At 43.0% G+C, this 26094-nt stretch overlaps 2 protein-coding genes across 2 annotated transcripts in view; one reads left to right on the top strand and one right to left on the bottom strand.

The window, feature by feature from the left end:
* Positions 1–8787: 8787 nt before the first annotated feature.
* slc30a7 (solute carrier family 30 member 7) lies at positions 8788–23545 on the top strand. The gene is made up of 11 exons (XM_044362100.1): positions 8788–8988; positions 9285–9386; positions 10816–10929; positions 12116–12203; positions 12622–12751; positions 13862–14035; positions 14195–14245; positions 15396–15531; positions 20365–20455; positions 21012–21161; positions 23038–23545. The coding sequence occupies exons 1-11, from the start codon at positions 8909–8911 to the stop codon at positions 23083–23085; spliced, it is 1164 nt and encodes a 387-aa protein (XP_044218035.1). The 5' UTR covers positions 8788–8908; the 3' UTR covers positions 23086–23545.
* A 1245-nt stretch (positions 23546–24790) lies between these two features.
* The window catches only part of dph5 (diphthamide biosynthesis 5), an 11083-nt gene continuing 9779 nt past the window's right edge, over positions 24791–26094 (bottom strand). Inside the window, exon 7 of the mRNA XM_044362475.1 lies at positions 24791–25096. Within this exon, the coding sequence (XP_044218410.1) occupies positions 24864–25096 (233 nt within the window). The 3' untranslated portion in view covers positions 24791–24863. The remainder of the gene's footprint in view (positions 25097–26094) is intronic.

Genomic DNA, 26094 nt, shown 5'->3' with positions numbered 1-26094 from the left:
AGTTACTTCAGAAGGTGCAATTTCTTGAATTCAGGTGGAAAAACCAAACGTCCAAAATTTAAAGAAAAAAACAAACAATATTCAAGTAAACATTGAAGTCAGACGAAAAAGATCATGTTGTTCATATAAGAACCAGATCAACATTATCTCAACATTAATAGTGTAAATTTCATTTTCTTATAAGATTTAAAGTTATTAACCTCCGTACGTGCAGTACGCCTTCAGAAAGTGAATTTAATCAAAGTTCAACTAAACTAACCTGAATGTTTAAACCATCAGGTGACTTTAATGACATCATAAAGCCACAAAACAGGAAGTGTCATTTTATTCTGAATACTGTCACTAAATGTTTCAGACGAAAACAGAGAAGTTTGTGTTTGTCTGTAAAAAACAGGCCACGGTGGTGAAACTGGTCCAGAAGCGCTGATCCACAGTCACTTCACACCTCCCGTCCAAAGCCTCGTTTCCATGACGACCAGCCGAGGAACCAATGAGCTTTGTGTCGAAGACAAAAAACACCAGAACATTTAATTCATTCGCTCAGCTTGCTGAAACAGCTCTGAGGCTGAGAGGGAGCCAGGAATTAGACTGATCCCGCTGGGTCACACTGAAAACCACCAGAATCAGAGTTTCTATGTTCGACCGTTTCCTGCTTTATGAAGGGAAACCTCAACGCTCCAACCGGGAGCTTCATGTTGATCCAAACTGTAGAAGGAGAGAACTGAGACTCTCTAATGTTGTTTATGAGAAACATGAAGAAGATTTTTATGTCCAGAACCAAAATATACCTGAAATATCTTTTCCCACTTCACTGATTTCTCTGGTTTGACCTTCATCTCAGCCTGCAAATCCTCCAGATCTGTGGTTTGATCATGTGACCTCAGATCAGCAGTAACCTGCATCCCGAACCGTCACACATCACTGTTAAACACTAATGATGTTTGAAGGTGTGACAGCGCTGTGGTTGAAGTTAGCGTTGGGTTCAAATGATCACTTTGTTAAAGGGAAACTTCAGTATTTTTCGACCTGGACCTTATTTTCTCGTCAGTCTGTGTTGAGACTCAATAACAAACAAACCGCATCAAGCTAAAGGTAAAGAAACATGTTTTATTTCTCTGTTTGGTTCTTTCCATAATGTTGTCAAACACTTATAATAATAATCTGAACTCAGTGGCATTATTGATTACATTGCAGCCTGTTTCTCTGCACTCTCTCTCTCAATACTGGACCAGTTTCAAAAACTGTCTCCATTAGACACAAAATGATGGGAAAATTGGGTCCAGGTTGAAAAATACTGAAGTTTCCCTTAAAGGTTAGAGAAACATGTGGTGTGAGTTAAATTTACTACTTCCTTAAAGTTGGCAACAATAATAACCACAGGGTTAAAGGACAAGTTCAACCAACAGTCAGGAGTCCAAATGAACATGAAAGCAGTTTTTCTTGCTGTAATCATTCCTCCTGTTCATACTGACCATTAGAAGATCCCTTCATAATGACCTTACAATGGAAGTGATGGAGGACTAAATCCACAGTCCTCCTTCTGTGCAAAAATGTATTTCAAAGTTTATCTGAAGCTAATATGAAGCTTCAGCGTCCAAATGAGTCAAATCAAGTAGATATCTTTCAACGTTACAGTCTTTTTAGTGCCAAAGTCCCTCTTTTTGTTACTATACTTCCACCTGCAGCTCAACAGGGAAACACTGTCCAAGGAAACACAAAGAGGGAATTTGATGCTAAAAAGACTGTAAATGTGTCAGATATCCACTTGATATGACTAACTCAGACTGCTGAAGCTGAATAGAAGCTTCACACAGACTTTTAAATGAGTCGTATGTATGTGACGTTTTGGTACCGACTCAGAATGTCGACCAGCAGGTTTGTTTCCTTCTTTTAATAAACTTTTGCAGCATTTCAGCTTCTTGTTTATTTTAAGGAACGTGTGTTTCCCATAAAAACCACATACTTATGTGAATATGAATATGAATTTTCCGATGAACTGACAGATTAAATGTACTTGATAGGCTGAAAAAATACTTTTTAGGCTAAAATACGGCGACAAGAACAAAACTGAAAACACAACATTTCACAAATGAATTTGTTTTGTTGTTGTGTTTTGCACCTCAGGACCACCGTACAAAATGTGTCAGATATCCACTTGATATGACTAACTCAGACTGCTGAAGCTGAATAGAAGCTTCACACAGACTTTAAATGACTGTGTGGACACACTGTGGATTTTATCCTCCATCACTTCCATTGAAAGAACATTTGAAGGATCTTTTAATATCCAGTATGAACAGGAGGAATGATTACAGACACCTGACTGCTGGTTTAACACACTGGAAACACTGGGAACACTGGGAAACTCCTTCAAGGTTAGGGGATGAATGTAGTAATGCTTCTTATAAAAACTTTCTGAACTCATGATCGGAAACAGGAAATGAATGGCAGTCTCCTGTGGCGGCTGATTAAAAGTCTCGATCCAGCTTCCTCCTCTGCATGAGGAAACCTGCCCACATATACGGCAGGGTCTGGAAGTCTGAGGCAAGATACTTCTATGGTCATTTGTTTTGAATGTAATACTATAGTTTTAATTACAAATGATAATATCAGTTTAACAGTTTAAGTGAAAAGTTGAATCTTTGAAAAATGTCCATGAATTTCAGAATATCGTAGTATTTTGTTTGTGCCCCTTTTGCTTTAATGACATCATGTACTGGAGCTGCATGGACCTGGCTCTGTCCCAGTCTGGCTCTCTGTGCCTCCACCAGTCCACCAGTTCCCCCTCCGGTCTTTGTTGAGCTGGACTGACTGGCAGTTGACCAGTTTGTTTTCACACTAGTTGTGAAATGTGATTTTGACACCTGGTTAGACGTATAAGATGCAGCAGCAGCTTCATTCCAGATGTTCTGATCCACTGACAGCTGTCACTCGTCAACAACACCTATAAAAAAACAAGTCTGTTAACATTTGTTTCTTTACATTTGAATCATTTACATTCACAGCCTCCATGTGAGAAGAACTGCATCATCATGAAGTTGTAAATTAGAGTTTGCAGGTTAAAGTGTTCTTGTGTATTCTTAGACGGGTTTATTGGATATATAAGAGTCCTGAGTTTTCCCTCCACACCTGTCCTGCTCCCTGTGTCTCCACCAGCCAATCAGCTCCCAGCCAGCCTGTTCCTTGTTGTTTCATTAGTTCAGTTTGTATTTAAGCCCTGGTTCCATCCTTTATTCCTCTCTGTATAGTTCTGGTTCTGGTTCGCTCTGTTCTGCCAGCTTTACTTTGGCGGAATAAAGAAGTTATTCTTCAGCTTTGCTCTGCCTGCGTTCAGGTTCACCTGCTCTGCTCCATTTAACAGACTCAAACCCGCTGAGCCGTGATGTCCCAGCAGGATCTGACAATGTTCCTCAGAGCTTCCTGTGATGTCACGGAGCGCTCGGCTTTCTCAGTCTTCACGCTGCCATAAATGTTCAGTATGGTTGAGGTCAGGTGACTGTGGAGGGAAGTCCAGGACAGTCAGGACTCCTCGGTCTTCTCTGGTCTTCAGTCGTTGTTGCAGAGCTTTGAGGTGTTTGGGGTCGTTGTCCTGCTGCAGGATGAATCCTTCCAGCATGAAGATGCAAACCAGACGGTCCAGCATGTCTCTGAAGAACGGAGCACTGCTTCTCCCCCGTCAGGGGGGTCAGTTCACTGCAGGTGTCCAACTGCAGAGTAGTCAAACCCCCCCAGACCTGAATATTCCCTCCAGCATGTCTGAACCTTTAGTCCGACCATGATGTGAAGCTGAGAAAGCTGCTCTTTGCTTAGAAAAACAGTTTAACTTCTGACGTCATGTTTCCCGCCATCACAACGCTGCTTAGTGATCAACGACCTGCTGAAACTAGTGATTGAGACCATAAACTCGTTAGGAAACAGTTTACTGAGGTAATTAATCAAGTGAGCAGTAGGATCATTTTCTCAAAGACTTCTCTACAATCAGACTTCTTTGTGCAGTCAGTGGAGTCGCCCCCTGCTGGCCGTTAGACAGAATGCAGGTTTAAGGCACTTCTGCATTGGCTTCACTTTTCAGACCCAGAACTACCCGCTTGTAGGGGGCACTACAGGACTCTGAAGTTTAAAGGTCATATGAAGTCTTTTCTTCCAGAACCAGTGAGCTTGTTCAGAGACATACTGGAGTTGTTAGTTTGTGCCGATTCAGCTGGAACGTCTGATAAATGAGCCTCTCGCTGCTCCATCTGGTGTTTTTCAGCCGTGTGGCATTCAGTGTCCTGCCGGGCTTCCATGACCTCTGACCTCTGTGTGTGGTTGTGTAAGAAGTGACTCTGCTTCTGCTGTGTCGTGTCATTTTAATCGCTGCTCTACTGGAATTTCCTGCCTGAAAGAGGACAAGATGGAACTCTTTGTTTTCCTGACCTGAGGAGTCTCTTTTAGAAATTAAGCATTTTTACAGATTCATCTTTAACCTTTGACCTCTGCTGCAGTGTCCTCATAGTTCAAACTCACAAACCTTTATTTAAATTCCAGATCTCAAGGGGTCAGCTGATCTCAGATCTGTCAAACTGGCTGTTTGTTTGAAATGAAGCAGACATGAACGCTATTTATTCTGATGAAACACTTCAAACATGAAAACATCACATGAGGTCAACAGATTCATTAAAGGACCAGTTCAGTGTTTCCATCATGTCTATAACCAGCAGTCAGGTGTCTGTAATCATTCCTCCTGTTCATACTGGATATTAAAGATCCTTCAAATGTGCTTTCAATGGAAGTGATGGAGGATAAAATCCACAGTGTGTCCACACAGTCATTTAAAGTCTGTGTGAAGCTTCTATTCAGCTTCATCAGTCTGAGTTAGTCATATCAAGTGGATATCTGACACATTTACAGTCTTTTTAGCATCAAATTCCCTCTTTGTGTTTCCTCGGACAGTGTTTCCCTGTTGAGCTGCAGGTGGAAGTATAGTAACAAAAAGAGGAACTTTGGCACTAAAAAGACTGTAACGTTGAAAGATATCTACTTGATTTGACTCATTTGGACGCTGAAGCTTCATATTAGCTTCAGACTGTGGATTTTGTCCTCCATCACTTCCATTGTAAGGTCATTATGAAGGGATCTTCTAATGGTCAGTATGAACAGGAGGAATGATTACAACAAGAAACACAGCTTTAATGTTCATTTGATGACTGACTGATGGTTTAATGACACACTTAGAAAATGTGAACTCGTCCTTTAAGTGACATTCAACTCTGAGTGACTTCAGATTGTCTTCATGTCGACGGGGTCTGAGCTGTAACAAACTCTCCTGAACACTTTGTCTTCTTACTGTAACATGAACACAGTGTTTCTGCTGTTTATCTCAAGTTCATCCTGATGAAACATTAAAGTGACGTCACTGCGAAAACGTTTGTGTTTTGTTGTTTGATAAACCTTCAAACTCGTTAATATGTTTCTTCTATTTTTTCTCCTTCAAACTTTATTGAGACCATGTGACACACAGAACCAGACATTTCATCATATCAGGATCATTGTAGTATAAAAGCTCAAATATACAGTAATTATATCAAACTATGAGTTCTTTTAAAACATAAAATGTAAATAAAGAAGACCTCAGTTACAATAAAAAGGTAAAAATGTTTGTGTGAGCATCACTAATGTCACAGCTGGTTAAGGAGGGGCTGATGATTATATTTTGTATTAATAATCTTCATCTGAAAAGTAACTGAAGCTGTCAACTAAATGTAGTGGAGTGGAAGTATAAAGTAGCATCACATGGAAATACTCAAGTAAAGTTCAGGACGTTCATGTTCTGACCTCAGCTGACTGCAGTTCCTCTAACGGCCACTAGGAGCTGCTGTGAGGAAACTGTGTCAAAGTGAACAAAGAGAACAGTTCAGCTCTCAGCAGATCTCCTGAGCTTCCTCAGCGAGGAAAGGTCAGGATGTTTCCCTCCATCAGATCTGCAGCTCACAGCGACGACCTTCATCCCATCATGTCCACTTCCTGTCTGTGATCTGATCATCAGTTCAGTTCGATTTCAAGTCAGTTTTATTTATAAAGCACCAAATCCCAACAGAAGTTATCTCAGGTCTGTTTCCACATACAGCATCTAGACCGAACTCTTTAATCTACAGAGACCCAACATTCCTCCATCAGCAGGAAAACCTCCAGCAGAACCGGACTCTAGCTGGACGCCGTCTGCCTCCACCGGCTGGGTTGAGAGAGAAAGAAGGACGGAGACACAGAGAAGCAGAATAACAACAACAATAATAGAAATATGACTAATAATACTAACAGCAATAATAGCCGGAGAAGGTGTCGAGGCAGGACGCCATCAGGACGCCGTCAGGACGCCATCAGGACGCCGTCATCCCCGCAGACATGGACCATAACTTAGATTCTGGATTTTCCTGTGAGACAAGAAAGCAGTAAAACAGAGGAAGAAGCAAAGTTAGTAACATGCATTGATGTTACATGAATGCATACAGATGGAGAGGAGGAGGAGGAGAGAGGAGCTCAGTGCATCATGGGAAGTCCCCCAGCAGTCTAGGCCTATAGCAGCATAACTAAGGGCTGATCCAAGGCGAGCCTGGTCGGCCCTAACTATAAGCTTTATCAAAAAGGAAAGTTTTCAGCCTACTCTTAAACATAGAGAGGGCGTCAGGCTGCTGGGGGAGGATGGAGCTGCGGACGAGGTCCTCGGGTTTGTGGTTGCCATGGAAACTGATCATGGTGATTCGTGTCATGGCTGCTCGTTACACAACAAGCGGACTGACACTGACACGTGTTGTGGGATGAGCAGGACTGATTGTGAGTCTGTTCTGAGAAGTTTGAACCAGATGATGTTTGACTAAACTTTGTCCTCTGTGATGAAACAGCAAACAGAGTCTGAGTCACACAGAGCTGCGACGCCCCCTGCTGCTCACTGCAAACCGCCACAACTTCCTCCTTTCATAACTGACTTTCACTGTATAAACACTGTAAATCATGAAAACATGAAAACTAAAGCTTGTTATAATCTGCTCTTTTTAAACTGACATGTCGCAGTTTATTAATCATTAATAACTTGTGTATCTGTTGAATGTCGTCTGCACATCGTTTCATACAGGAAACAAAAGGTTTGTGACAGTTTGTAGCTGAAGCTTGTTGTGTGTTAAACTGGTTCCCAGTAACAGATTACTGAAGTGAACCTGATGTTGTTGCTGCTGTATCGACTCAAACTGGGAAACATTTAAACTGTGACAATGTTAAAACTCTTTAATAAAGTTCTTATTACTATTACTGTACAATGCACAGTATTATATATCATAGCAACAGATTATTAGTGCTGATGTATCCATATATGAACATTTTTAAACTATTTTACATCCTGTTGGGTTGTTTGATCCATATTTTATAAGCTCAGCTCATCATATGTTTTGCATGTAAAATCACAATTTACAAAGTAACTCCAGCTGTCAAATATACGTAGTGACGTAGTAAAAAATATAATATTTCCCTCTGACATGTAAAGTACCTGATAAACCTGATAAACCTCTGTGTTACTCATCCTGCATCACATCCTCTCTCTGCGTCAGCTGTTCTTTAGGTTCTAGTTCTTTATTACTGCAGAAATATTTGTTGTTCTTTCTTCTTCTTCAGTCTGATGATGAACGGCAGCATTCAGGGAAACAGGAAGTGGCAGCAGTGATGTTAGCCGTGACCGCTGGTAGATCACAATCATCAGATAATAATACTAAACTATATTAACTTCAGTGTCACACTTTCAATTTAAGAAGTCAAACTTTTGGACTTTTTGACTTATCATTACTATTTTTTATTTTTGTCTTTGTTTGTTTGTTGTTTTGGCAGCATCTGTCTTCCATACACAAACTATAAATGAGCGGAAACTGTTTTGTTTTTTTCATGTTTTTATTTTTATGTATACAGAGGTTCAAACAGCTGTCACAGTTCATTACAATACACCTGACTAACATGACTGCCAGTGATATAATAAAAATAATACTTTAATACTAAATAGCCTAATTAAAGTAAGAAATAAATAAACACATGTACATAAACAAGTAAATACATGTTTAAGGAGTTGTGTAGTTTTATAATTACTAATATTAGAAACAGACAGCAGCAGATAAAGGTGCCATGTCTTTTTTATTGATTCACAAAAATACAAACAGAAAAACAGAAAATACAGAATTCTGACAGTTAATTAACAAACAAACGAGTCCAATCATCTCAAACCCCCGAAACCAACTTACAGACCTGAACCAGCCCTTACAGTCATATTATTATTATTATTATTATTATTATTATTATTATTATTATTATTATAACATTATTACTGTCCTTCAGGTCTCACTGAGCTTCCATCTCTCAGCACAAGTGTTCATACTGTAATTATTCAATTAATCCAAAAAAAAGAGAGAAATAAAATAAAAAGGTGGTCTTGGATTGATTTGATAGTGAGTGTACTTTTCTACTGGCGCTCATGTTTCATCGTATTCTGTCTCATTATTTTGCAGCCTAAAGGTTGATCCTGTATGAGTGTAGACATCAAGAGGAAGATCTTTATCTGCTGAACTATCTGGACAGTAAATGTATCTGCAGTATTGTGGTGAGAATGAAATGACTTTATGAGCTTTGATCTTTAATTGTATTGCAGATTTCCTTCATTTTATACATTTACTGTCATGAAATAAAGAGTCTTGTAAAAGTGGGAGAAACAGGAAACAGTTTGATAAATACTAGTATTAGACACAGTAACTGTAGTACCGGAAGTAGTATCAGTATTATGAGTCAGAGTTTAGTGGAAGCCTTTATTGTGACACCAGCGGAAGTTGACAGTTAGCATACCACAGCTAAGTCAACCCGGAGTGAGTGTGTGTGTGTGTGTGTGTGTTCAGGTGTGAAAATGTTACCTTTATCAGTAAAAGACGACGAGTACAAACCTGCCAAGTTCAACCTGCTGGTGAAGCTCTCGGGATGGTTCAGGTAAACTCACCTGCTGCTAACAGCTAACCGCTGCTAACGGAGCTAACTCTCAATCAGCTGACACCAAGCTGCTAGCCACATGCTAACCGGCTAGCCTGAGCAAAGCTGTGCGGCTGTCAGCTGCGTCTTCATTAAGCTGCTGATGTTTGTGTCAGCGGGGTAACAAGGTGACTGCCGGTGTGCTGCGTGTGAAGGCGGCCGGCAGGTGTGGACAACCCGGGCTTTTCTCGGGGTTTTCACGGGTTTCTCGCTGCCTCTGAGGGCTGTGATGGAGGTTTGTGGTTCTGTGTTTTCAGGTCGATCCTCGCTGATAAAACCTCCAGGAATCTGTTCTTCTTCCTCTGCCTCAATCTGTCCTTCGCCTTCGTGGAGCTGACCTACGGCATCTGGAGTAACAGGTAGCTAACACAGTTAGCATCCAGCCGCTGTCTGTTTGTTCTGCCAGGATGTGCCACGTATGTGTTTGTGTGTGTGTGTGTGTGTGTGTGTGTGTGTGTGTGTGTGTGTGTGTGTGTGTGTGCGTGGTCTGTCATAGGCTACTTTTGGGGACAAATTTCAGACTGAGGACCACTTAATTGAGGACAGTTTGTCCAACTGAAGACAAGAGTCGTGTCCTCACTTGGGAAAAAGCTGATTTTTGGGTCAGTGGAAGTTGGGTCAGATTAAAGTTAGGAAAAGTCTCCAGGAAGTAATATAAAGTCTATGTAATGTCCCCAAAAGTGACCACGAGCTGGTGTGTGTGTGAGAGATAAACTGAAAGCTCAGGCAGCCTCCATTTAGTAATTACAGAGTTATAAAGTATAAGTTTCTAAGTGTGTCATTAAACCAACAGTCAGTGTGTTTCTGTCTGTAATCATTCCTCCTGTTCATACTGACCAGTAGAAGATCCCTTCATAATGACCTTACAACGGAAGTGATGGAGGACAAAATCCACAGTCTGAAGCTAATATGAAGCTTCAGCGTCCAAATGAGTCAAATCAAGTAGATATCTTTCAACGTTACAGTCTTTTTAGTGCCAAAGTTCCTCTTTTTGTTACTATACTTCCACCTGCAGCTCAACAGGGAAACACTGTCCGAGGAAACACAAAGAGGGAATTTGATGCTAAAAAGACTGTAAATGTGTCAGATATCCACTTGATATGACTAACTCAGACTGATGAAGCTGAATAGAAGCTTCACACAGACTTTAAATGACTGTGTGGACACACTGTGGATTTTATCCTCCATCACTTCCATTGAAAGCACATTTGAAGGATCTTTTAATATCCAGTATGAACAGGAGGAATGATTACAGACACCTGACTGCTGGTTTAACACACTGGGAACACTGGGAACACTGGGAACTGGTCCTTTAAACAGTAATATTTTCACTGATATTCAGGGTTTTATTGAGATCTGTGATGAATTCAGCTGCTGACGTCATGAACCAGTTTAACTTTATCAGACTGAGGACAAACAAATCTTCACCTCCAGCTGCTGACAGCAGGAGAAACACTGTCTCCATCAGATTAAAACAATACAGTTGCTTATTTAATTGATCCCTTTAAAAATAAATCAATTCAAACCAACAATGAACTGATCTTCTAACAAGTACTGTGTGTGTATCAAAGCTGATTATATCTGATTAAAAACCCGTCAGTGAGTCTCGCCGCTGCACTGGGTCACATGATCCTTCATCATGAAGAGTTTGGTCTCGTTAGTTTGTTTAGAAACGGCTCCAAAGACTAATGACAGCATCACGTTCTGTTAATTCTCCAAATGTTTTAAAAGAAGAAGAAGAAGTGAATTTCTGTTCTTATGATGCATATCTGTGTTTGTTGTGTTCAGTTTAGGTCTGATCTCAGACTCCTTCCACATGTTCTTTGACTGCACCGCCCTGCTGGCAGGTCTGGCAGCCTCCGTCATCTCCAGGTGGAGATCCAACGATAGCTTCTCCTACGGGTGAGACTGATGATCCACCAGGTGTAAGACAAACGTTTCTGAGGAACCTTAGTGTGTTCAGTCTGAGAACCAGTGATGGAAGAAGTACTCAGATACTTTACTGCAGCAAAATTGCAGTAAAAGTACATAAGTATTATGAGCTTGATGTAGTTAAAGTATTGCAGTAAAAGTACATAAGTATTATGAGCTCGGTGTAGTTAAAGTATTGCAGTAAAAGTACATAAGTATTATGAGCTTGATGTAGTTAAAGTATTGCAGTAAAAGTACATAAGTATTATGAGCTTGATGTAGTTAAAGTATTGCAGTAAAAGTAGTGGTTTGGTCCCTCTGGCTGATATATTATTATATATGACATCATTAGATTATTAATAGTGAAGCATCAGTGTTAGAGCAGCATGTTACTGTTGTAGCTGCTGGAGGTGGAGCTAGTTTACACTACTTTATATACAGTTAGCTAGTTTAGTCCAGTGGTTCCCAACCTAGGGGTCGGGCCCCTCCAAAGGGTCATCAGATAAATCTGAGGGGTGGTGAGATGATTAATGGGAGAGGAAAGAAGAAAAAACAAAGTTCTGATACACAAATCTGTTTTCAGTTTTTGGACTTTTTCTCTAATCTTTGATTTTTGCTGAAATATTGGATCATTTGAACATTTATTGAAATGAAAGCATGTGAGAAGTTTAGAGGGAAAAATCACTATTTGGTGGAGCTTCAGTGAGCCTTAATATTTATGCAACAGACAGGCTTAATTAGACTAGTCTAACCTGACTATCTAAGACCAGAACTAGTCTTAAACTGAGTTTATGCAACTGGCCCCAAATGGGATTTTTGTTTGGTGAAAATTAGCATTAAAAATATCCAGAAAGCAAAAGCAGATGAACAAACAGAACATCGTCACTACTGACAGTTTGGTTTAAATGTTATAATCATTATCTCAGTATTAATGAGGGTATTTTCTAATATCAGTATGTATCATGAACAATATAACAAACAAATTAGTTAAAAATTGTAAACCTAAACATCTCTGTGTTTTTAAAATAATAAGTAAATAACTGATTTAGTTTTAATGACAGTCTGCTCAGAGTCAGAAGTCCTGTCTTCAGCTCAGACATGTGTGTGTGTTTATTCATGTGTGTGTGTTGAGTATTTCTGCTGCAGGTTTTCAGTCTGTGTCTCTGGTGTGTTTCAGTTATGTTCGAGCAGAGGTTCTGGCGGGCTTCGTCAACGGACTCTTCCTCATCTTCACAGCATTCTTCATCTTCTCTGAAGGAGTCGAGGTAACAAAACTCCAACCCAAACCGTCACAGATAAAGGTCTAACCACAACACTTACCTGAACCTAAACCTGATTCCAACCTGAACCCTAAAACAACTGAACTGAACCCTCAGACAGTCGTAGTGAGGACGTGTCCTCAGTACCATGGTGTAAAACTCACTAAGATACACGTACAAGTGTGCAAACACACACACTGACCGATAGAGCTGAGAAAATGTTCCTGTCTACCACCTGTCTGTCTGTATTCACCTGTCTGTCTATATTCACCTGTCTGTCTGTCTGTATTCACCTGTCTGTCTGTCTGTATTCACCTGTCTGTCTGTCTGTATTCACCTGTCTGTCTGTATTCACCTGTCTGTCTGTATTCACCTGTCTGTCTGTATACACCTGTCTGTCTGTATTCACCTGTCTGTTTCTCAGAGAGCTCTGGAGCCTCCTGATGTTCACCATGAGCGGCTGCTTCCTGTCTCTGTTGCCGGACTGCTGGTTAATCTGGTCGGGATCTTCGTTTTCCAGCATGGAGGCCACGGACACTCACATGGAGAGGAAGGTACTACCTAGAACATGTAGAACCTCACTACAGCTGTGTAGAACCTCACTGCAGCTGTGTAGAACCTCACTGCAGCTGTGTAGAACCTCACTGCAGCTGTGTAGAACCTCACTGCAGCTGTGTAGAACCTCACTGCAGCTGTGTAGAACCTCACTGTGTAGAACCTCACTACAGCTGTGTAGAACCTCACTACAGCTGTGTAGAACCTCACTGCAGCTGTGTAGAACCTCACTGCAGCTGTGTAGAACCTCACTACAGCTGTGTAGAACCTCACTACAGCTGTGTAGAACCTCACTGTGTAGAACCTCACTACAGCTGTGTAGAACCTCACTGCAGCTGTGTAGAACCTCACTGCAGCTGTGTAGAACCTCACCGCAGCTGTGTAGAACCTCACCGCAGCTGTGTAGAACCTCACCGCAGCTGTGTAGAACCTCACCGCAGCTGTGTAGAACCTCACTACAGCTGTGTAGAACCTCACTGCAGCTGTGTAGAACCTCACTGCAGCTGTGTAGAACCTCACTGCAGCTGTGTAGAACCTCACCGCAGCTGTGTAGAACCTCACTGCAGCTGTGTAGAACCTCACCGCAGCTGTGTAGAACCTCACTACAGCTGTGTAGAACCTCACTGCAGCTGTGTAGAACCTCACCGCAGCTGTGTAGAACCTCACTGCAGCTGTGTAGAACCTCACTACAGCTGTGTAGAACCTCACCGCAGCTGTGTAGAACCTCACTACAGCTGTGTAGAACCTCACTGCAGCTGTGTAGAACCTCACCGCAGCTGTGTAGAACCTCACTACAGCTGTGTAGAACCTCACTGCAGCTGTGTAGAACCTCACCGCAGCTGTGTAGAACCTCACTGCAGCTGTGTAGAACCTCACCGCAGCTGTGTAGAACCTCACCGCAGCTGTGTAGAACCTCACCGCAGCTGTGTAGAACCTCACCGCAGCTGTGTAGAACCTCACTGCAGCTGTGTAGAACCTCACTGCAGCTGTGTAGAACCTCACTACAGCTGTGTAGAACCTCACTGTGTAGAACCTCACTGCAGCTGTGTAGAACCTCACCGCAGCTGTGTAGAACCTCAGGTCTCTAAGCTCTCTGTCTGTGTCCTCAGGTCATGGACACAGTCACTCTCTGTTTAACGGCAGTCTGAATCACGGACACAGTCACGGAGGACACGGCCACCAGAAACACGGACACGGACACGGAGGACACGGACACAGTCACGACGGTCATGGACACAGTCATGGAGGACACGGACACAGCCACGAGGAGCCGCACTGTCACGGTGAGCGTCCGTCCAGAGAGACGATTAACGGACTCAGAACAGGAAACAAGTCTTCGTCACGTTCCTCTTTTTTGAAATATCAGCGCTCTTTGTCTAATGTCGGTTAAACGATTCGCTGCAGAGACGTGTTGAATTTTCTGTCGTGTGTTTTTCTTGCAGACGAGCTGCAGCACACGCCGGGGAAAGGTGCCAGTAAACAGATCCTGCAGGGTGAGAACAGCAGAACACACTCACATCATCTCCAGCATCACTCATAACAGCAAAAAAGGGGGTTTGGTCTGAAGTTAGAAATAAAAACTCACATAGTTACATGACAAATAAAAAAGATCTGTCTATATTTGTGCACACAGTGACGTGTTAGTTTACACAACAATGAAAGACAAACCATATTCTGTATTTTGAATTATTTCTTTTGAGAGTTTAGACAGAAAATGTGAAGCAGAGTCTTCACGCAGTCTTAAAACTGGCAGGTGATCCTGTGAGTGTGACGACTGATTATTAATTAAACTTTAGAACAGATCATGTATCCAGAAGAAGGACTTTGACATGTTTAGCTGTTATCAACTCATAAAACTGATAAAACACTTTTACCGTGGAGATGAAAGTGATTAATCTGCCGGCTGTTGTGACCTCTGTGTTTACGGAGCAGAGAGGAGGAATGACCACCGGGGGGCGCTCACACTGCATCACAGCCTGCTATCCAACCAGCAGCAGACTTCACTGTCCAATCAGAATAACGCATCTCCTTATTTGGGGATTTAAAGTTTTTTTTTAGATAAACTGAAAGATTAAATGTTCTTTTTGTATCATAAAATCACTCCTGAAGCTTTAAACAAGCTGTTTTTTTATTTGATATAAAAGTTGTCTTCAGGTTACTAATGTTTGTTTCTACAGCTGTGAGTCTTTGAGAATCTGATGATTTGACTTAATAAACAGGAAGATGTTCCTGCAGACACTGACTGCTGCTCTTTGTCCTCTGAACATGAAACATCAGTGAGAGTGAAGCTACCTGGAGGTGATGAAGGTCACTGACCAACATCACTGCTTCACTTCTTCTCTCTACAGGCTGAAGTTTAGTAAAGTGCTGCTGATGGTGATGAAGCACCAACGATTCACTTAAAACTAACATCATTATCACAAACATGAGGATGAACTGTGAGATAACTGCAGCATCCAGCTGCTGCTCTGAGCTCACAGATCAACAAAATGTGTTTTAACGACAAAGAAGTTAATTGATTTTCCTGTTTCTCAAATTTGCTGCACATGAAAAACAACGACAGACTCGTAGTCAACAGTCTGATGTGTTTGTTTTTATTTGTGTGTGTGTGTGTGTGTGTGTGTGTGTGTGTGTGTGTTGCAGGCGTCCTGCTGCACATCATCGCTGACACACTCGGCAGCATCGGCGTCATCATCTCCGCTCTGCTGATGCAGAAATACGACCTCATGATCGCCGACCCCATCTGCTCCATGCTGATCGCCCTCCTCATCGGAGTCAGGTGACACACACGCACACGCATGCACACACACACACTACACACACACACACTACACACACACACCACTCTGTCAAAGTAAAACGTCACACTTGAAACTGTCAGAAACAGTTGAGTGTGTCTCAGCTCCATCTGACTGTCTGTGAGACTGAAGAGATGCTCACTGAGTTATTTTAGATGTTTTATAGATTCCCTCTGATGACACGGTGCAGCCATAAAAACACGTGGAGTCTGTGGTTCATCGTAAACACACACACAGCTTCAATAAAGTTTGTTTTTCTAACATGAAAGTCAGTTAAGTGCAGGTTAGAGCGTCTTTATGTCATGTGACAGTTTAAATTAACTCGGTCAGAGATGATTGGCTGCTCAGAAGTGACTCTGGTATAAAAATACAACCGACAGAAGAACACAAACACAACAACAGTCAGATTCTTTACTTCAGTGAGTTCAGTGAGTGAGGAAGGTCGTAGAGACTGTAGGAGTAACGGTAGCGATGAGGGACTGTACTGTTTAGTGAGGGATGGGTATCAAGACCCAGTACTAAACTGGAACCAGTTCCTGACTGGTCAGCGGTGAGATATTGATCAGCTCCTGGATGAACGGTGTTGCTATCAGTATTTAATCGTCCTGTAATGATGACGAAGCTGCCGGCGTCGGGCTCTGACGACAAGTGTTACTGTAAGTGCAGTAAAACCTTTGTGACTTTATTAAACCAGCTCGTCAACAGACATAAACATGTAGGAAAGTGATATTTTCCTGCTTTCACCACAGCAAAGTGTTATAAACAAGCTAAACCAAAGCTGTGTGTATGCAGCTGTTATCAGTCTTCTCTCTAAACTTCATCCACTATTTTCATGTCAGAAATATTATTTATTTTACTGCCGTTATTGATTAGTTTCCAGTGAGATTATATATAGTTTATATTGTAACTTTTCTGTTACTGCTCTAGAAACATTTAATTATATTTAAATATAAATCAATTCTAATCCTCTTCTGAATTTATTCATTTTTTTAAATACTAGTTCAAAAAAAAGAAACTAAATCTTCAGTAATGAAAAGCAAGAGTATCGATAAAGAACCGGACCAATAAGGAGTATTGATAACAGTGGTAGTATCAATAATATTCTATAGATATCCATCCCATAATAGTAGCTGCAGGAGTAACAGTAGTTGCAGTAATAACTGTAGTAACTATAATATAAAGAGTAAAGAAACTTGTTTCTCAACATTAAAGTTGTTTAAGGAATAAATCGAACCCTGCACAGTGTTGCTGCTGCTGGTCTCCACCCTGTTGACTGACAGCTGTAATTACAGCCTATAGCAGAGCAGACCAGGGTGGGCGGGGCTTTAACCAGCCACTGCCGTGTGGCCAGCTGAGACCACTGTGTGTGTGTGTGTGTGTGTGTGTGGGTGGGTGTGTGTGGGTGTGTGTGGAGGGGGTGGGGCCAGCTGCCTCTTTGTTGTGGGCGTCCTTTTCGTCGGCTGTTGTCCAATCAGCTCGTCTCTCTGTGTAATGACAGACTGCAGGAGGACCAAAGCTTTTATACACACAATGGACTGCAGCTGTGTGTGTGTGTGTGTGTGTGTGTGTGTGTGTGTGTGTGTGTTCCGGTATAAACACCAAGCTTGTCAGGACCAGTAGTCCTCATGGGACCAAAGCCTGGTCCTAATGAGGCAAAACATCATTTCTGAGGTCCTGGTTTAGGTTTAGGGTTTGGGGTTTTGGGTTATGCTGCCATCAATGAATGAGAGTCAGTGCAATATCCTAACAAGGATAGCTGTGCAGACGTGTGTGTGTGTGTGTGTGTGTGTGTGTGCAGCAGGAATGAAGTTGAAACAGGAAGGTGAACAATAGCATGAGGTCACTTCCTGTTGTGCTTTGCTGGAGAAAGTCTGAAATCTGGTTCTGTAGTTTCAAACCTCCATCAGACGGATTTCCTTCCAGACGTTTGTTTCTCTTCTTTTCTTTGAATATTTGCAGACAAATGATCCTTCAGTATTTAAACTCAGAGCATGCTTTCAATTTCTGTAGAACCATGAGGTTCCACAGGAGCTAAATATCATCATCTGCCTCTCTGTGAGGACATAAACCTCTTCAGTGACTGCTAGATCCTCCTAAAGGACGACCAGAACCTTCTAAAGACCACTAGCACTTCCTAAAGGACCCTTCTTATCTTCTTACAGACCACTAGAGCCCCTAATGGCTAGTAGAACCTCTGGGAGGACCCTTAGAACCTCCTTAGTGGCTGCTAGAACCTTGTAAAAGACCACTAGAACATTTTCATTGACTACTAGAACCTCCTAAAGGATCTCTAGAAACTATTCAGTGATTATAACCTCCTTAACAATGGCTAGAGCTTCAATGGCCACTAGAACCTCTTTAAGGACCACAGAACATTGTAAATGGTCACGAGAACCTCCTGAAGGATCTCTAGAAACTATTAAGTGATTAGAACCAACTTAACAATGGCTAGAACTTCTTCAATGGCCACTAGAACCTCTTAACCACTAGAACCTTCTAAATGACCTCTAGAACTGTCTAAACGTCCAGTGTGTAAAATTTAGTGGCATCAAGCAGAAATGGAATATAATATTCATAAATGTTTTATTAGTGTATAATCACCTGTAAATAAGAATCGTTGTGTTTGTGTCAGTGTTCCTAGAACTTCTTACAAGACCATTAAAACTTCCTAAAGGACCACTATTATCTCCTTACAGACCACAAGAACCACTAATGACTAGCAGAACCTCCGGAAGGACCCCTAGAACCTTGTAAAGGAATTGTAGAACCTGTCCAATGACCACTTGAATGTCCTCATTGACCACTAGGAACTCCTAATGGACCTGATTAGAACCTCCTAAAGGACCACTTGATCCTCCCAGAGGATAACTAGATCCTCTTAAATAAACTCTGGAACTCCCTGAAGGACCACTGTTATCTCCTTACAGACCACTGGAACCCCTAATGGCTAGTTGAACCTCCGGTAGGACCCATAGAACCTCCTAAACGATGGCTAGAGCCTCTTCAGACCACTAGAACCCCCTAAACACCCATAGAACCTCCTCATTGGTCACTAGAACCTCTGAAAAGAAGATGATCTAGTGAATTTGTTGTTTCCTACATCTCAAACCTTTAAACAACTTTAAACTGTTGGAGCGTTCACAAACACACCATCAGGAGAACCTTTACTGTTCTCAGCTGCATCACCACATGATGAGAACATAAATGACCAAAATCTTAAGTTATCTGAACACTGATGGATTGACGATCAATCAGGTTTTGGTCTGTGAGCTGATTTCCACCGAGCTGCGGTGACGCAGCGTCTGCCTGGAACCTGATGGATTCTTTGGAAAATAGTCGCCACTAATGTAAAGAATGTGCGATTAGTAGTTAATGGGCTCCGACCTGCCAAACCACCGGCATGGAACTGGAAATAGTTCTGCAGTCCAGCCTGGGCTCCGCCGGTCCTCTGGATGTAAATGCAGCGGTCAGATTTCCCAGAAGCCCCAGTGATGAATGGAGTTGATGTGTGCTGATGTGGTTTGATAGGCTGGAAGGGAACGCAGCTGCAGATTTAAACAGTCAGCAGAGCGAGGAGCCGAGCGGAGCTGTGGTCAGTTGAGAGGCCTTCACACAACCACAAGCATCATGTTACTGCAGCTGGAAACTGCCAGTCACCCTGAACCGAACTGCAGAGAACAACTCTGACCAAACTCCAGTTAAATATCTGTAGATTCCTGAGCTGTGGGGTGAAACTCTCAGTACAAACCCCAGTTAAATATCAGGGGCTGAATTCACAAACACTGAGAGAATACTCTGAGCGCTCCTTCACTCAGCCTAAAGGTTTCTAGCAAGGAGTCCGAGCCCAGGAGTGATTTGGAAACATTCTCAGAGCAACTTTGAGCAACGAAGGGACAGAAACTTTTAGCTCATTGAGGAGGTGTGGTGGATCCTGCCAGCAGATTCCAGATTTTTCCAGTTTCCAAATGTCTTAGCGTTGTGATCACTTTCATTTCTGGCGTTATAGCGATGGTTGGAGCTGTGAGCGCATCTCTGATGAGATCGACCACAAACATCCCCGCATGATCTGATCTGTAGTGTTTCATTAACTCACTGTCATTCAGCGTTTGGAGAATATTAGAAAATTCTTAGAAAACATCATAATTCTAAGAATTTCATTAGAATTTCGTCAGTAGGATCTGCAGGGTGAAACTCTGAAAACAGTAGATTTAGAACCGAGCAGGTCTGGCAGCAGCAGTTAGTAGTTTAATGGCCGAAATAGCACAGATGCAGCAGAACGTATCCATCATAATCAACCACGGACGCATCGCGCTGCTCATCTGTTTTTACACAGCTGCTCTATTTTTTTTTTATATTGTTTTATTTTACTCTCTATGTGCAGCTACGCAACCCTCCAACAGGTAAAAACTACATAGAACTATGTAAAAAAAAGACGAGTACAATCTGTTTAAAAATGATAAATAATAATATTGCATTGTACCAGAGGCAATGCATCGCAGCAGTGAATCCTTTTGGGGTTTTTCATTGCACATTAAAATACATAAAATAAATCAATGTGTATCCATGATCCTGCAGTTAAAACCATCTAGTTAATTCAGAAGCAGTTAATATAACCTGCATCAGATCACACACAGCTGAAAGCTCATTACAGAATAAATCTACAGTACACATGGAGACAAGTCTTATTTATAATAGTTTATGTGGCAAATGCTTTATTTTCCAAAGTATTCACATGCAACAAAGATGCAGCTGATGTAGCAGGTAAAAACCTGCCTGATGTATTTAACACTCTCTCTCTGACCTCTGACCCTCAGCGTGGTGCCATTACTGCGAGAGTCCATCGGGATCCTGATGCAGAGGACGCCGCCTTCACTGGACCACGCCCTCCCTGAGTGTTACCAGAGGGTGAGAACAAGCCACGCCCACCACACACGCACCTGCCCAGGTGTTGTGCGGAGGTGCGGGGGTGTGGGCGTGTTTATTTGTAACCACCGTGAAACAATCAGAAAATAGCGTCTTCTTCCTCTCGTTCACCGGCTCTCTCGCTACCACAGCTCGCTCTCCTCATTCACTCTCTAGCTCACTCGCCCACAGCTGCTCTCTCTCTCTTTTTTAAAATTCAGAAAAAACACAGGAAGTCGCCATTAAAGTCAAACTTTACTCTAAACGTTATCAAACGAAGAGAAATGTCCTCCTCCTGGTAACGTCTTTGTCCTCCCTCATGGCAGGGTTGTACAGCTCTGATCAGTCTGATCACCAGCTGTGATTGGCCAACACAGCGTGATGTCGGGTTGCGTTTCTCCAAAAGTTGATTCTGGTTCAGCGTTCTCGCCGTAGGTCGCTGTGACGCCCCTGCAGCCCTGACCCCCGCAGCCTAAACGCACTACCATCATTCAAATGAATGGGAGGACTGGTTTTATTTGTTGTTGTTCAGTCTAACTCCTGGTCGTGTTGTGTTCAGGTGCAGCAGCTGCAGGGAGTTTACAACCTGCAGGAGCCGCACTTCTGGACCCTGTGCACTGACGTTTACATCGGAACCCTGAAGCTGCTGGTCGCCCCCGACGCCGACACCCGCTGGATCCTCAGCCAGACACACCACATCTTCACACAGGTACCCGAATGCACCACACCTTCACACCGGTACCTGAACACACCACACCTTCACACGGGTACCTGAACACACCACACCTTCACACAGGTACCCGAACGCACCACACCTTCACACAGGTACCCGAACGCACCACACCTTCACACAGGTACCCGAACGCACCACATCTTCACACGGGTACCCGAACGCACCACATCTTCACACGGGTACCTGAACACACCACACCTTCACACGGGTACCCGAACGCACCACATCTTCACACAGGTACCCAAACGCACCACATCTTCACACGGGTACCCGAACGCACCACATCTTCACACAGGTACCCAAACGCACCACATCTTCACACGGGTACCCGAACGCACCACATCTTCACACGGGTACCCGAACGCACCACACCTTCACACGGGTACCCGAACGCACCACACCTTCACACAGGTACCCGAACGCACCACACCTTCACACAGGTACCCGAACGCACCACACCTTCACACAGGTACCCGAACGCACCACATCTTCACACGGGTACCCGAACGCACCACATCTTCACACGGGTACCTGAACACACCACACCTTCACACAGGTACCCGAACGCACCACATCTTCACACGGGTACCCGAACGCACCACATCTTCACACGGGTACCCGAACGCACCACATCTTCACACAGGTACCTGAACACACCACACCTTCACACGGGTACCCGAACGCACCACATCTTCACACAGGTACCCGAACGCACCACACCTTCACACAGGTACCCGAACGCACCACACCTTCACACAGGTACCCGAACGCACCACATCTTCACACGGGTACCCGAACGCACCACACCTTCACACAGGTACCCGAACGCACCACATCTTCACACGGGTACCCGAACGCACCACATCTTCACACGGGTACCTGAACACACCACACCTTCACACGGGTACCCGAACGCACCACATCTTCACACAGGTACCCGAACGCACCACACCTTCACACAGGTACCCGAACGCACCACATCTTCACACGGGTACCCGAACGCACCACATCTTCACACAGGTTTTTTTAAATTATTTGTAGTAGTAGTATTTTGTTGTAGTAGTATTTGCAGTAATAACGTGTTGTCTCTCTGCAGGCAGGGGTTCAACAGTATTATTTGTAGTAGTAATAGTATTCCGTTACAGATGTAGTATTCTGTTGCAGTAGTAGGTGCAGTAGTTGTAGTAGTAGTAGTAGTAGTAGTACTCTGTTGCAGTAGTTTTAGTATGTTTACAGTACTGTTGTCTCTCTGCAGGCGGGGGTTCAACATTATTATTTGTAGTAGTAATAGTATTCCGTTACAGATGTAGTATTCTGTTGCAGTAGTAGGTGCAGTAGTTGTAGTAGTAGTAGTAGTATTCTGTTGCAGTAGTAGGTGCAGTAGTTGTAGTAGTAGTAGTAGTACTCTGTTGCAGTAGTTTTAGTATGTTTACAGTACTGTTGTCTCTCTGCAGGCGGGGGTTCAACATTATTATTTGTAGTAGTAATAGTATTCCGTTACAGATGTAGTATTCTGTTGCAGTAGTAGGTGCAGTAGTTGTAGTAGTAGTAGTAGTATTCTGTTGCAGTAGTAGGTGCAGTAGTTGTAGTAGTAGTAGTAGTACTCTGTTGCAGTAGTTTTAGTATGTTTACAGTACTGTTGTCTCTCTGCAGGCGGGGGTTCAACATTATTATTTGTAGTAGTAATAGTATTCCGTTACAGATGTAGTATTCTGTTGCAGTAGTAGGTGCAGTAGTTGTAGTAGTAGTAGTAGTACTCTGTTGCAGTAGTAGGTGCAGTAGTTGTTGTAGTAGTAGTAGTACTCTGTTGCAGTAGTTTTAGTATGTTTACAGTACTGTTGTCTCTCTGCAGGCGGGGGTCCGGCAGCTGTACGTTCAGATCGACACGGCGGCGATGTAGAAGCTCCTCCTCCTTCTAGACTCTGGGACCAATCCATGGTGACCTTTGACCCCGGGGTCACTGCAGGACAGACTGGGGGGGGCGGGGCTTACAGAGAACTGTGAACTCAAATGGCCCCTCCCCCTGTTTTTGTTTTTTTAACCTGTTGGCGAGCAGCGGGGGTGGGGGCGGGGCCTTAGCCCCTGTCTAGCCCTGCCCCCTCCCCCGCAGCACTTTGTAGACTGGAGCAAAGCATTCTGGGTAAGTGCCTTCATCATGAATCAGAGACAATCTGACCCCGCCCCCACCGCCGCCCCTCTGACATCACTGCTGGGACCAGACCGCTGCCAGCTGATTGGTCCATGGTGTGTGTGATGTCACTCTGTTTTTACGTGCCAAACCATGTGATCAGACCATGTGACCAGTCAGTGGATTTCAGTCTTTTTTCAACTGTAATAAATGATTCTGTTTCTGAAGTGAATATTGATCTGTGTTTATTGATGACATCACAGCAGACAGGTTCGACACATCAGTCTGTTCAGTTTAACACGAGTCAAGTTAACACGAGTCAAGTTAACACGAGTCAAGTTAACACGAGTCAGTTTTAACACGAGTCAGTTTAACACGAGTCAGTTTTAACACGAGTCAAGTTAACACGAGTCAGTTTTAACACGAGTCAAGTTAACACGAGTCAAGTTAACACGAGTCAGTTTTAACACGAGTCAAGTTAACACGAGTCAGGTTTAACACGAGTCAAGTTAACACGAGTCAGTTTTAACACGAGTCAGTTTTAACACGAGTCAGTTTTAACACGAGTCAGTTTTAACACAAGTCAAGTTAACACGACGTTGCAGCAAAATAAAATATTTCTCACATTTGGGAAATCAAATCAGCATCGTGTTCACCAAAGAAATAAAATGGAGGCCTTTTATCTCACAATTATGACTCTTTTTTTCCTTTAAACACAAAACGTTTCAGTAAATCAAAACAAAATCACAACTTTCCTTTTCTTAAAAGGTTTTTGACGGGAAGGACGTTTAAATATCAGAACTGTTGCATAAAAAGTCACTTTTTATTCCAAATGTAAACAAACATTTGAATATTAAGAGAAAATGTAGGTGTGTGTGTGTGTGTGTGTGTTAGGAGGCGTGTGTGTGTGTGTGTGTGTTAGGTGTGTGTGTGTGTGTGTGTGTTAGGAGGCGTGTGTGTGTGTGTGTGTGTTAGGAGGTGTGTGTGTGTGTGTTAGGAGGTGTGTGTGTGTGTGTGTGTTAGGTGTGTGTGTGTGTGTGTGTGTGTGTTAGGAGGTGTGTGTGTGTGTGTGTGTGTGTGTGTGTGTTAGGTGTGTGTGTGTGTGTTAGGTGCGTGTGTGTGTGTGTGTGTGTTAAGAGGCGTGTGTGTGTGTGTTAGGAGGTGTGTGTGTGTGTGTGTGTGTGTGTGTTAGGTGTGTGTGTGTGTGTTAGGTGCGTGTGTGTGTGTGTGTGTGTTAAGAGGCGTGTGTGTGTGTGTTAAGAGGTGTGTGTGTGTGTGTTAGGAGGCGTGTGTGTGTGTGTGTGTGTTAAGAGGCGTGTGTGTGTGTGTTAGGAGGTGTGTGTGTGTGTGTGTGTGTGTGTGTTAGGTGTGTGTGTGTGTGTTAGGTGTGTGTGTGTGTGTGTGTGTTAGGTGTGTGTGTGTGTGTGTGTGTGCGTGTGTGTGTTAAGAGGTGTGTGTGTGTGTGTTAGGAGGTGTGTGTGTGTGTGTGTGTTAGGTGTGTGTGTGTGTGTGTGTGTGTGTGTGTGTGTGTGTGTGTGTGTGTGTGTGTGTTAGGAGGTCCAGGTGGAGCTGTCGATCGCCTTCAGGTGTTGCAGTGCGTTTGGTTCTTCGTTTACTCGCAGCATGTCCACCTCCAGCGGGTGGAGTCTGCCGGTGACGACCAGAGAATGGAGCGGAGCGCCGAGGTCACATGACACCAGCTGACGTAATGTCGCAGCACGGATCTTCTGGTCATCGGCGCCGAGCCTGGCGACGCCCACACACACCGTGTCCTCCGTCACACCTGAAAAACAGAGACGCTGGTCTGAGATCAGCTGCACCGGACGCGTCTGATTGGCTGAACGAAGCTTTTTATTAAAACTCAATGAATCAAAGAGAAACGTCTGACTGATGAAGATTTAACTTCTTACTCAAAGTCACAACATTTCAAGATAAAGTTGTAACATCACGAGAAGAAGTCCAGATTCTACGAGACAAACTGTAACATCTCAAGTAACTCTGTAACTAGACTACACCGTTAAAGTCATTTGATCCGTACCTCTACGTAACCATGGAAACGCGTTTACACCAGCACGTGACCACAACACATGCAGTCGTCAGATCCTACAGGACCAAACACCAACAGGGGTCGACTCCTGTTTTACCAGCTAATGAGATTAAAGCTTCACTGTAAATGTTCACATACATGTTAATGCACATGTTAACATACATACATGTTAATGCACATGTTCACATACATACATGTTAATGCACATGTTCACATACATACATGTTAACATACATACATGTTAATGCACATGTTAACATACATACATGTTAACATACATACATGTTAATGCACATGTTCACATACATACATGTTAACATACATACATGTTAATGCACATGTTAACATACATACATGTTAATGCACATGTTCACATACATACATGTTAACATACATACATGTTAATGCACATGTTCACATACATACATGTTAACATACATACATGTTAATGCACATGTTCACATACATACATGTTAACATACATACATGTTAATGCACATGTTCACATACATACATGTTAACATACATGTTAACGTACATACATGTTAACATACATGTTAACGCACACGCCTGCTGAGCTCAGTGACTTCCCATAGAATTTACCCCCAGACACAAACACGCATCCACACACGTTAAAAATGTTTGTGGTTTGTTCGCATCGCGGCGCTTTATGAATGTACTTGATGTCCGTGCAGAGACGCTGTTAGCTTACAGCTAACGCACAGTCATCGTTT

This window comes from Thunnus albacares, chromosome 9 (assembly GCF_914725855.1).
Source record: "Thunnus albacares chromosome 9, fThuAlb1.1, whole genome shotgun sequence".
Classification (NCBI taxonomy): domain Eukaryota; kingdom Metazoa; phylum Chordata; class Actinopteri; order Scombriformes; family Scombridae; genus Thunnus; species Thunnus albacares.
The sequence above is the reverse complement of the archived record's forward strand: the minus strand, read 5'-3'. Positions and strand labels throughout refer to the sequence as shown.

Bases quoted from the DNA above. Each gene is read 5' to 3' on its own strand.
- slc30a7 (XM_044362100.1), top strand. From the start codon at position 8,909: ATGTTACCTTTATCAGTAAAAGACGACGAGTACAAACCTGCCAAGTTC. The intron at 9,387-10,815 runs GTAGCTAACACA...TGTTGTGTTCAG, and splicing joins TACGGCATCTGGAGTAACAG to TTTAGGTCTGATCTCAGACT. The intron at 10,930-12,115 runs GTGAGACTGATG...GGTGTGTTTCAG, and splicing joins AACGATAGCTTCTCCTACGG to TTATGTTCGAGCAGAGGTTC.